Source organism: Gouania willdenowi, chromosome 22 (genome assembly GCF_900634775.1).
Source record: "Gouania willdenowi chromosome 22, fGouWil2.1, whole genome shotgun sequence".
In the NCBI taxonomy this organism is placed as follows: Eukaryota; Metazoa; Chordata; class Actinopteri; order Blenniiformes; family Gobiesocidae; genus Gouania; species Gouania willdenowi.
Window position 1 is genome coordinate 22,875,798 of NC_041065.1, and position 13,708 is coordinate 22,889,505.

At 37.2% G+C, this 13,708-nt stretch overlaps 1 protein-coding gene across 8 annotated transcripts in view; it reads left to right on the plus strand.

The window, feature by feature from the left end:
- The window catches only part of arid1b (AT-rich interactive domain 1B), a 230,419-nt gene that overhangs the window by 208,010 nt on the left and 8,701 nt on the right, over positions 1-13,708 (plus strand). For all 8 annotated transcript variants that reach the window (XM_028438181.1, XM_028438183.1, XM_028438185.1 and 5 more), the window contains 4 exons: positions 1,530-1,724; positions 3,699-3,914; positions 6,479-6,701; positions 10,494-10,635. In XM_028438181.1, the coding sequence (XP_028293982.1) occupies positions 1,530-1,724; positions 3,699-3,914; positions 6,479-6,701; positions 10,494-10,635 (776 nt within the window). The remainder of the gene's footprint in view (positions 1-1,529; positions 1,725-3,698; positions 3,915-6,478; positions 6,702-10,493; positions 10,636-13,708) is intronic.

Sequence of the window (13,708 nt, forward strand, 5' to 3'; positions counted from 1 at the left end):
ACCCCCAGTGCTCCCAAAAGAGATGATCTGTCTGCAGAGAGAGAGAGAGAGAGAGAGAGAGAGAGAGTAAATGAGAGAGCGAGATGAAGAGACAGGGACGGAGGGAGAAAGATAAGGTTTTGCTGAGTTGAGCATTCTGTAGACAGACCAGAGGCACTTGTCAAGCTGTTGTTCCCACTTTCACACTGTCTTAGACACACTCACACACACACTATACACACATGTACCCTGGGCCACAAAACTGCACAAATACTGATTATGGATTCACATTGGGTATGGATTGTAGCGTGAGAACACGCGAGAGCCGACATATGCATGCACATACAACATGCATGTCAAATGTCTCTCTATCAATAGCTTTACAGATCTATTTTCTATTTGCTGCATATGGACTCGTAAAGTTATTCATAGAAATGCATACATTATTCACAACTGTAACATATTGGCTGTGAAATGTGAGGACGTGCAATAAATGGACCGTGTGCGCGTGTGAAAATTGCAAATTGTATTATTCATGGCTATTAAAAAAATAAAAATCTATACCACTTTTAGCACTGAGGCAATTTGTTCATTTTTACTTTTAAATGTGTTTTAAAGAAGCAATGATATGAAAACATCTCACAGAAAAGTTGTGTTGTTAAAATGAATGATATATTAATATTGTAGTTATTATATGTAGTGCTGGTAATCATAGTAGAATATTTGATTGATTCTAGATCATAGTGTATCTATAGAACATCTTGCTTAACTGACCAACAACTTGAGAGGAATCTAATGTTCACCACATAAATAAAAGGTAACAAATAAAGGTCTTTTTGTGAAGAACTAAAGTAAGTTAAAGAACATTTCCCAAGCCATGATGTACATTTGTGTTTTAAAAATTCATAAACATCATGTGCAGCTCATAGAAGCAGCCAATGGTGAAAACAGAAGGCTCTGCAATGGGTGAAGAACTCATTTGCAATGAACAATGTAAATTAAACTTAAGTAGATAAATAATCTCATTGACTTTAAGACATTGTGTTTTTTTTTTTTTTTTTTTTTTTTTTTTTTTAAACAAAAATTTTAGAAAGTCGACTCGGGGTGTGATTTGTAAATTTTGATTTGTCATTTTTAGGTTATTAGAGAATAGAGAAAATTGTGTGGACTGACGGGGGAAGTTGGTTGGGCCATTAATTATGTGTTTATTAAGTTAAGGGGCAGAAATATAAGAATATTATTCTTCATACTGTTCCTTTCCAGTCATGAAAATGTTTCATTTGGACTGTGATATTATTTGATGAAATAATCTATGTTGGTTTGGCATTTTCATGAAAGGAACAAATAAATAAATAAATGTATTCATTTATTTATAATTTACTAAAAGCAACTTAACATAAATTATGATTGACATGCACATTTCTGTGTGAGTTCAGTTGCTGTCTTACTTTTATTCTTTGTAAATGCACTTAGTTGCATTCTGTTTACAATGTAGACAATGAGAGTCAGAAACCAGCTAGTGAAGTGACACTGTGACGCTCTCTCTGCAGCAGCTACAGGACGCTTACATCAACAACAGCACCAGTGGCTCCCAGCAGTGTGTGTCCCAGCCAGCCACGCCGGGCAGTGCCCTCCCCGTGCCCTCCCCTCTCTCACCCAGCCCTGCCAGCCTGTCATCCTACCATGGAGATGACAGCGACAGCATCAGCAGCCCCCCGTGGCCACTCAAGACCCCATCTAGCCCCGTAAGAACAACCGTGTTCCTATAGATACAGTAACTGACCAAACGCAACATTTACATTTCATCATTTTACAGCAGGGGTCACCAACATTTCTGAAACTGTGAGCTACTTCATAGGTAATGTATAGTCTGAAGGGCTACCAGTTAGAAAAGCACTTCTTAAATACTACACTTTCACGGTTTCACCTTAATTAGAGGCTAAGCTAGGCTAACAGTAACTTAAAAAGGTAGGAAATAATTCCAGCAAGTTCTTTTTGAACAATGTTAAGGTTTAATTTATTCAGACTACTATTTTTCAGGAAATGTACTTTGATCTCCTGACATGTTTTGACTGTTAACTGCCAGTCTTCTTCAGAGGCGTCCGCTGATCTCTTTGATATTACCTTGACATTTGTGTGATAATTACAAGAAGTTCTTTTTGTCTTCTTTTTGAATGATGTTATGGTTTGATTTATTCAGACAACTGCTTTTCAGGAAATTTACTTTGATCTCCCGGCGTGTTTCAACTGCCAGTCTTCTTCAAAGGTGTCCGCTGATCACTTTATTTCCTTGACTTCCGTGTAATAATTCCAGCAAGTTCTCTTTCAATAATGTTAAGGTTTGATTTATTCAGACAACTGTTTTTCAGGAAATTTACTTTGATCTCCTGGCGTGTTTCAACTTCCAGTCTTCTTCAGAGGCGTCAGCTGATCGCTTTGATCTTTCCTTGACTTCCGCGTAATTATTCAAGCAACTTCTTTTTGTCTTCTGTTTTTAATTATATGTTAAGGTTTAATTTATTCATACTACTGTTTTGCACATCAAAGCAATCAGCAGACGCCTCTGAAGAACACTGGCAGTAGATAGTCGAAACGTGTCATGAGATCAAAGTAAATTTCCTGAAAATCTGTCTGAATAAAGGAAATCGTAACATATTAAAGGTAGGAAATGTTTAGGTTTCATCTTCTAATTTATGCAATTGTTTCATTTTCATTACATTTTAAAGAAAATGCACCTTGCATTTTTAATAAACAATATTTCATATATACAGTATATCATATCATACATAACAAACAGGGTTACGTGTACCCCTAGGGGTACTTGAACACCTCTCAGAAGGTACACAGAAACATTTGTCACTTGATTTTTTAACATTATAGATGTTTTTTATACATGCACACAGACTATTTTCTCATCCATCAATAATTATTTAGGGCGACCGTGGCTCAGGTGGTAGTGGGTCGTCTTCTGATCGAGAGGTTGGGGGTTCGATCCCAGTACCTGACTATGTGTCGAAATGTCCTTGGGCAAGACACTGAACCCTAAGTTGCTCCCAGTGGTTGACTAGCGCCTTGCATGGCAGTCCTGTCCCATTGGTGTGTGAATGTGAGAGTGATTGGGTGAATGAGCTGATATGTAAAGCGCTTTGAGACTGCTTCAGTGTGGTGATAAAGCGCTATATAAAATCAAGTCCATTTACCATTTACCATTTGTGGCAAAATTCTTTAAAACACACCAAAAGGTGAAGTTCAAATTCTAAAAAGATGAAAACATCAGGAATAAATGAATAAAGAGGCATACATTCATGGTTAATGTGGGACGAGCCTATAGACACAAATAAATTATATATAACATGAGCTAAGGGGTACTTGTAATAAGAAATAAAGGCTAAGGGGTACATAGGGGCAATAAAGTTACCACTGACCATACACAATATCTGCAATACCTAAAAACATTTGTCACAATGTTTCAGTGAAAGTAAACATTTAAAGATGGTAATTTAATACTAAAACTCAGTATTTAACTATGTTTCTCATATGTATTTATCTTTGTGAGTTTCAATCCTGGAAAGTAAATCAGATTTTAGATGGAGCTCATTAGTGACCCCTGTTTTACAGTAATATTACCAGAGCATGAGCAGAAAGCCCTGCTCCTTTTGGTGAATTAAGATTCCTTCTTCTTAATCCCATTTTTTTTTCTTTCCTCCACATCTCCCTAGAAATCCAACCCCAATTCTTCTTCTCTCGGTGGAAACCACATTACGCGCCTCTATGAGTTTGGTTGCGAGCCGGAGAGGCGCGGCTGGGTGGAGCGATACCTGAACTTCATGGAGGAGCGAGGCACGCCCGTTCCTCAGCTTCCTGTCGTGAGCAAGAAACCACTGGACCTTTGGAAGCTCTACATGGCTGTTAGAGAGATAGGTGGCCTCGCCATGGTAAAAACCACTGAACACACTTTAAAATGTTTACAAAAGCAATGAATGACTACCTGTGAAGATTTGTATTTAATACTCGTAATTTTTGTTTGCTAGAACAGAGATCCCCACATTTTATTTCCTGTTGTTACACAACCTAAAAATGTATTTTATTCATGATATTTGATAATATTTTCCATTTTAAAACAGTGACTAGCCTCCTTAGACAGTTATGGTATGTGAAATTTCTCACTTTTCTGCAACAAGAGAAAAATTGAACTGAATTTGACAAAATATCAACAAATCCTGCTGATATGCTTCTTAATCAGAAAAACAAGGGAATATAGAGCAGAATGAAGCCCTCAAAATTGACTAAAAACTACTCTTTTTTTTTTTTTTTTTTTTTTTTTTTTTTTTTTTTTTTAATTAGGAAGCGTTACTTTAAAAAAATCATGCTTTCCTTTGTTCCTGGATGAAGGACATTCATCACAGATTATTTTGTGTAGTTTATTCCCAAACATCCCTTTAATGCCCATAATCAAACCGGAAAACAGATTTCCAAAAGTAGTCAAGTGCCAAAATTGGTTATACATTTCTTTGAGTGTACTGACTAAAATGTGTTGTAAAATCCCTCTCAATTTTTACTTTTTTTCCTTTATTTAAATCCAGGAATTGCAAATGTATTCTTTGCATTTGCTTGCTGTTTTTAAAAACACAAACAGATATTCCTGCATTCACTTTAGATTAAAGTAAAATCCGAACAGAAGAAGAAAATGCAACATATATGAATAAAAATGATTGAAATGTGAATCATAGAGGCAACCACTGATCAGCTTTCTTTAAAAACTGAAACCACTAAAGAAAAAGTGACTAAAGACAGAATGACATAGGGAGATATTGAAGAGCAGACTTTAAGATGAGGAAATACAGAAGCTTAGATGAAGCTGGTAGATAAGAAGATAAATAATGTATTTTCACATGCACCTATCTACACCTTTAAGCATAAAACTGTTTTTTAAAGATGCAAAATCACACACGTTTCTAACTAAACTGTTCATAGCAAGCAACAGAGTTCAATAGCTCATTATTCTGTGACGTAGATAAAAATCATCAAAGTGTACATGTCTGAGCCAGAATAAAAGTCTAGGGAGTCTGAGATGGAAAATGATGAGTCAAGCGACAGCGACGTAGCACTAGACGATCCCGTGGTTCTGGCTTTTCAGTCTGTCAGTGACTGTTGTGACTGTGCCAAATGTATTGTGTTAAAAGACACTGCAGCATGGAGAGGCCGCCTTTACACGTAAACCTCTACACAGCGTTCGCCTCCCACTGCTGCACCAAACAGGTCACAATATTGAAAAATTAGCAGCCAACATGTCAGTTAGGTTCTTACTTACAAGTTAAAAGAAAGATATTCTGTTCGACCACATGTCAAACTCAAGGCTTTGTTCAAAGTAAAAATTACAGCAAAAACAGGACTTTTTGTAAATTAACCCGATAAGTTGTAGATAAAATATGATGGTGGTTACTGGGGATGTCCCGATACAACTTTTTCATTTCCGATATGATACCAATATTGCAGCCTTGCGTATCGTCCGATACCGATATTGATCCGATACGATACAGCAACATGAATCATACATACTTTTGTTACTTTTTTTTTTTTTCCTAATAAAAAATAATAATTACTTATTTTATAATGTGGAAAGTTAGAAAAGGCTTGATCAAGTGATGTCACTCAAACAGAGAACAATAGTCAGCAACAGTAGGTATGAGAAAAACTGACCCGTTTATTATTAACCACTTGGTTACATACATTTTAAATTCAACACAATATCTACAGTATTCTTCAATTGAATAAAATAAATAGATAAATGAATTGCAAAAAAAAATGTCACCCCCAGTGGTTACAATATTACATTATTTATAGTAATATTAAATTGCAATTATAGATTTTTTTTTTAAATCTGGAAAATTCTTGCAAATTATCCCACAGAATTCTGACATATTTTGAGAAAGTGAGTTGCAAAGTCAAGGAATTTTCACTAATTGCTTAACATTTTGGATTTTGTTTTAATTTGTGCTTTTTTTGTGATCCAGCCCACTTCAGGTCAGATTGGGTCGCATGTGGCCGTGAACTAAAATGAGTTTATGACCCCTGTGCTAGAATGTCTGCAATGTTCTCTCCTAACTTTGCAAACCAACTTCAACGTGTTTTTCATTGGTTTTAATGTTGCAGTATAATTTAAAACCCAAATATGTAGATAAAATAAAGTTGTGGACGACTGATGTTATCAGATGAGGCTGTGTTAGAGGAGATCATTGCTGCTTCCTGTCAAAAGAACAAAGCTAAATTTGGCCATATTTTAATAATGAAGAAAAATGGGCTGTAACTGACAATGTGCCCTTCATCATTAAATATTTGTGGGCAGAAAATCTTAGGAGTCAGGCTGAGCAATGGTTGTTGTTAATGATAAAATAAGTTAACATATGAGGACAGTCATGAGTTATTTGTCTCACATTAGTTAATTATTAATAATAAAACACATTTCAGAATAAATCCTCCTAATGTTTCCACTTTGAAGGTAAACAAGAACAAGAAATGGCATGAACTCTCCACCACTCTGAACATTGGGACCTCCACCAGCTGTGCCAGCTCGCTGAAGAAGCAGTACATCCAGTATCTGTTTGCCTATGAGTGTAAGATGGAACGAGGGGAGGAGCCTCCGGCTGAGAGCAGCAGCAGTAGCGGCGGCGTGGCCATAGGGGACAACAGGAAGATGGTGAAGGTCCAGCCCCCGTCCCCTGGTAGGACCTGTTCACAAACGATCTCGCTTTTTGTGTTTAACTCAACAGGCTCACACATATGTAGTTAACAATTATTAGAATGTGCTTCATATCAACTTTTACTACATAAAAAAAATTTGAATTGAGAGGTTTACTGAAAAAAGGCTTAAACGCCCACACCAAAAATATTAATACCAATGCTTTCATGGATAAAGAAGCCTAACAAGGTAACCAAGAGATGAGAAACAAATTGGATGATAAATAATGTTTTTTAGTGTATTTTACAGCTGATTTAAGACATACCTCGTTATCAAAAAAGATGCTATCAGAAAGCTAACACAAGAGGTACGTTTTGTGGATTTATTTAATGAAGGTGCAGTAATTGTAATTTAACTATTGTAACTGAGAAGGTAATTATAATTGATTTACAGGGGGAAAATAATAATTGTAATTTTAATGGATAATTGAAGATATTATTGTATTTGAAAATTGCAATTGAGCCCAACCCTGGTAGCCATGCCATGAGAGCCTGGAACACATCTTCTGTTCCATCATCCAATGAATTATTGTTTTTCTCTATTAATGATCACAAAAAGCAGACAAGCTGACACCAATAATTACACGACTGCATCTTAAAGCTCAGGAGAAAACCAGCCCACATTAACATCACTTTGATGAGATGTTGCTGCGTTTAGTGGAGGTCAGCTATGATACAATCATCACCACCATTTGATTACAGCACGCTCAAAGGTCAAGTAACACGGTTTCAATGTGCCACCGCAATACATAGAGAGCATTTTGTTTATGTGTGTTACCTGTTGGCCTGTTATGTCGCCGGTATGACGTGAGGATGAGATTAGAGGAGAGGACGCCTCGGAGTGAATTGGGAAGCAGGGTCACGTCTCTAATTTGCAGCAGAGATGGGAAAAGTGACCCTTGCCTTTAAATAGAACAGCTGAGCACTTCACCTGCAGATTGCTTCTCCTGGTGGGTGGAAAAGGGAGCTCAGCCTTAATTAACCCACACACACGTACGCGCACACACATGCACGCACACTTCTCCACATACAAATATCTGCTTGTGGACCTGTCCCAGACATCAAACATATTAAAAGAAATGTATTTCCTGCTCACTAATAGCAGTTTATTATTTAAATTTTTAGTTCTCATACTTTAATGGACATTTAAACACTTTAATTTCACAATGTTTCAAATTATCACATAATCAGGCTCTCTATAATTCAGAATTCTAAATAAAACATAATTTGCTGAGGTTTTCAGACGACAAAATATGTTTTGTTTTTAGTTTAAAGCACCTCAACACAAATAGTCTATGATGGACCCCCCCAATATCACTCTATAAAAAGTCTCTGGGAACCAAATAAAAATATGTAAATGTAATGAAATTTGATAGAAAATCAAATCGTGTCTGAAACACAAATTAGCAATCCATTTTCTTCAAATAAGCTTCAAGTAAGTTAAACAAAAGGAGTAATTTAAAAAAGAAGGATTTTATCTCTGCTATAGATATCAGTATATGTACCATAAATAAATCCTTCCCTAAAATAAGAATGAAATTAAAAGGGTCAAAGTCATACCAACCACTCAACCTAAAAGCTGTTTTGTTTTCACACAATCCTACTTTATACTACTGTTACTGTATTCTAGGAATGTAATTATAAAAATAGTTACATTAAATGAAAATAGGTTAGAAAAAATCCTTTGCTCACCCGTGTTCCTTCATCTATGACTATGCAGAAACGGTTCAGTCAAATAACTGTAAATAGCTGCATTAATAAATCCACTCTTGGTGCTTACCCTGACTCCCTCTTCCCCGTTCCCTCCCCCCTCACCCAGGTGTAACACTGCCCGCTCTTTTTATACTCTCCCTTTAATAAAGTATTTCTTACCCTTCCTTAGGTAGGGCTGGTGACGGTCACAAATATAATAAATTCATTTATTTAATTGCAATAACAAAACATGCATTGTTGTCTTAAAAAGATTGCACTTCTTGTAGTGTTGACCTTTGACAGCATGTGCAGACAAAATGAAAGAAAAGAAAAAGTGGTATTTCGTCCTCTCTGTCACACCCACATGTGCCATGGGTTTAATTTGACCTAAAATCAGATTTGTTACTTTATCCATTGTTGCTACACATTGGGCTTCACACTACTGGCCCACAAGCTTAAAATATACGACATTTTCTTTGTCTATATCCACAAAAGTGCAAACGGCCCCATTGACACCCTGCCAACCTATTAATAGACTGACAGACCGATGATGTCACAGATGGAGCTTTTCCAGCATGCTGAGTGTGTGCATGTGTGTGTGTGTGTGTGTGATGCTCGCGGGCGGGTGTAGTGTGATTAATGGGGACTAGGAATGTACAATATAAACAAACTCGACCTTGCCGTCACCTTTCATTCATAAACCTAGCTCAGCTGAGTGAACCCCACCCCCTTACCCCCTCCCCACCCCCTTAACCACCACCAACCCCTTTGGATTATGTCACCCACTGACACACACACACATACGAGCCCTCTCGTGCATACACACACATCAAACGCCATTTACACGGCTCATGCACACACTTTCTTCTCCCCTCATTGCTTTTCCTGTCATTTTTTTCTCTCTCCCTCTGAATGTGGAACAAAGGCCACTTGAGTTCACACTCCTTTCCGTCTACGTACCGTCACCCCTCCCTCCATATTATGTATGCGTCTGCCTGCCCGCCTGCTCTCCAAGAATGTTGAGCCTCTTAACCTTGGTTTGCCCCCCCCCCCCCGTAGTACGTACGGTATACTTTTTCACATGTGCATGGTGGTTTTAGTCTGATACTGGGATATCCCAGGAAGTGAGGATTACCTTCACTTCTACCTTAACTCATCATTCTTGGATGGATGTTTTGCCTTTTCTCTCTTTCTCTCTCTTTCTCACTGTTTCCTATGATGTAAAAGCAGGGGGTTTCATTGAATAATTCAGAATTATCATGAATATTTAAAGATAAAGTCTTCCGGGATTTTTTTTTTCCAGTGGAAACGTGCAGTGCAGTGATAGGCCACAGAGGCTTTCCTAGAGAAAGGCTTCTTACACTAAATGCTCATTAGGACACTTTCATATTCTCTCTTTCAGTCTTTGTCATCTTTGAGCTGTAACCATCCACTTTTTCCCTTAAATCTCCCTCTGAGAATTTATATCCCCCTGGTTTCATCTGGCTGGGAGTTCTTGGAGAGGAAGGCTTACGTCAATCTTCTTCTTCATGTCTGAGCGGAGACACGGAGAGACACGGAGATGTGATGTCAAAACAAAGGAAGACAATAACCCAGTTTTAGCCCCTGATTTTACCCAAATACTTTTATTTTAGTTTACAACCTCACCCATTTATCTCCTGCTTCTTTTTATAGAATATCCTATCACATGTTCATCACAGGAACAGACAAACCTTTGGTCATTTCAGCTCCTCCAGATCATGCAGCCCACATTGTTCTTGTCATAAAGATGGAAACATGGGTACTCTCAGTAACCCCCCCCCCCACACACACACACACACACACACACGCGCTTAGGGAGGTAAACAAAATATGTGACAGGTGACACTGCACTATACAAAACTTGTACACATCCGTAATTATTTCACATCATTGTTCCTAATACTCACAATTACTCACATTAGGGGAATGACTCCATAGCCACTGTTGGCAACTAATATGTGGAAATCAACCTAGAAATCTTATCTGAACACAACAAGGACCCTTACAGTGTGAGTGTGTTGACGTTTCTGCTGAGTCATAATGAACCCACTTTTGTCTTCCAGCTAATTCAGGCGGTTCCTTCCAGGGGCCACAAACCCCACAGTCCTCTGGCAGCAGCTCCACCGCCGAGGCAGCGGGAGACCTGAAACCCCCCACGCCTGCCACACCCCCTCTAGGACAGGTCACACCACTGCCCCCAAACAGGTACAGCACACATGTTCAGCAGTCCTACTCTGAAACTACACATGTTGTTTTAGTGTTTTTAATAACAACGTAGCAATATGACACGTGCAGACTCCCATACACTGGTGCTTATGGTAGTTTTTTCACAGGGATGATTATGACAGTTTCAGGAAAAAATACAATTAAAAACATTTGTTTGTCGAACATAGAAAACATTTTATATTTAAATATGTGGAGTGAAGTTGTGAAATGAACTGGGTGATGCAATGTTCATGCATGAGTCATTTTAAGGTACAAACAGACAGTTTTTACTCAGTACAGGGAGAAAGAAGTGTGTTAACATTATTTGGTGTTTTACACATATAGTTGTTCCTAAAAAAAAATAATGTACTTGCAACAATATTTATTGGTGACCTGTAAACTGATAATCATCATGCGGTCAAGTAGAAAGAGTGTAGGATTAAATAAGCTTCTTCTTACCTCTTTTTGGATATGTTGTTTTCAAACTTTTGATTTGTATGGCCTTTGATACATGTTTTACAATATGATCAAAAAAAAAAAAAAAAAAAGGAACAAGAGCAGAAGAAGTTAATGTACATCCAGATAATCTGGACCTAACATCTTGTGCAGTGGAGTCCTGTAAATTGCTGTTTAGTTTAATTTAAGCAACTTTTGGTCAATTTGGTGGTGAAGTAAACATCTTAAATCAACACAGTGACATGATCTAAGGCTGCTCAGATCAAACTACCTTCTTTCATTGTTCTGTATTGCAGTTCTTTTAAAGGTGAACATACACCATAAATTGTCATCCACCATGTATCCTGTGTTCTGACAACATTCTGTCAAATCTGTTATTTTCTTGGGGGGGGGGCCAAGCCTTTGATGCCGCCGCCCCCACCCTCTGGAACTCACTCCCTCAACCCTTCAAGAATGCAGACTCATTACAGAACTTTAAAACCCTCCTTAAAATCTATCTTTTTAAATTTGCTTTTCCTTAACCTTTCTTTTACTTGAATTATTATTATTTTTTCTGTATTCTGTAAAACAACTTTGAGTCCCCAAAAAAGCGCTATATAAAATGTATTATTATTAGTATTACTGTATAACTCTCTATTGATAAACCAAAGTATACCTAGACCTCACAGGGCAGCCTTTGTATCATTAAGTCATGAGTCTTGATTATCAATGACCTTGTTTCCATCCTTGGACCACATTCTATTGATGACCTGCTGCTGTTAATGAATCACTCCCATTACAAGGTTCCATTGTTCTTTTCCACTCCGAGTGTTCACAGTGTTACAGCCAATTACACAAGTTATTCATAAATACATCAGTAAATAAAAACATATGATATGGCGTGTCCGTAATGATGATACATGCTTTAGAAATGGTTGGTAAGCTGGTAAACGTAAAGACTGCCACTGCCCAGTGGAGCAGAAAGGAAGAGCAAGACAAAAAGCTCTGGAACAATTAGTTCAGATAGAACTGGGTTGCCAGATTTTGTTCTCGATTTAAAGATGTTTGTTAACACTTTACAATAAGGGTCCCTTAATTAACGTTAGTCTCGGCGTTATTAAACATTACTGAACAGTTTAATAATGTTATAATAATGGTAAACTATGGTTAAGTAATGCTTATGAGGAACTCCTATACATTTATTAAGGTTTATGTCAGGTTACTAATGTTATGCAATACCTTAGGTAAGGGCTAGCTGGTGATGACATTGACATACACGCTCCAAATAAACACTGTAAGTAAATGATTATGAGGGACATTACATTTTACTATTATAGTAATAAGTGATGCATCCATAAGGATAGCTAATTATATTATATAACATGGATTAATGCTTAGTAATGTTTGAATTACTAAGCATTAATTTTCAGACTATAAGGCGCACTTAAAATCCTTTAATTTTCTCAAAAATCGACAGTGCGCCTTATAATCAGGTGCGCCTTATGTATGAAATTAATATGTCAAAATGTTTTAGTACAACTTTAGTAAACTATGAAGCTGCACTGCTTGATGGATTTTTGGCGCTTCAGGGCTACTGTAGTCAGACGCCTCGTTGAGTGATACGTACCAGTACTGTGCTTCAACATACTGAACTGAAAAAGTGAGTGTAATGTTCTGTATTTTATGTGTTAAACCTGAACAATGTTGAGAGTTATTGTTAATGAGTTGAATAAAGTTTGACTTATGTGACTATTTTGTTTCGCTTAACGCGTCTTAATAATAATAATAATAATAACAAACCGATGCGCCTTATAGTCCGGTGCGCCTTATGTATGAAAACAGACCAAGTCAGACCCATTCATTGATAGTGCGCCTTATAATCTGGTGCGCCTTATAGTCCGAAAAATACAGTATAACATTATCAAACTGTTAATTCATGTTTTAATAATGTCTTAACTATTGATAATTAAGGGACCCTTATTGTAAAGTGTTAACAGATTTTTGTCTCTCTTCTTCTCTGACTTTAAGTATCAATAAATAGAGATGCAGTTTCACAACCAAGGAGAAGAATCTTTGCTTTCATCATGAATTCCCATTAGAATGAATGTTCTTAGTAACAGGTGGTCTTCCATCACTGGGCTTTAGTTTTCATATTTACAGCCTTTGTCTATAAGGTATTTACATAAACAACACCAGACTGAATGATGATGTTGCAGACTACCAAGCCACGTGATTACGTTTTTTCCTGTTTTTGGACTGCTTAAGGAACTTAAGCTGTGGGTAGCTTTGCTACCGCAGCGCTAGAACATCAAGGGTTTGCATCCCATTCTTTCTGTGCTGAGTTTGCTTTTTCTCCCTAAACACAAAACAACCCTAAGACCTGCAGTCAGCATCAAACATGTTTTAAAATTTCATCATAAAAGCCATGTTTGCACGATGTGGGTTGGAGAAAGCAGGTCATACGCATATATTTTGGAAATGTGGAAAAATGCAAAGTGACTGGGACGATATATGTACACAGTTAGTTTAAAAGCATTCTGGGATATGAAGTACCAAAGACATTTACAGTTATACGAAATAAGAAATCTGAGTTGTATAAATATTCAAAGACAAGATGTACACATGGTCAAGATATTGC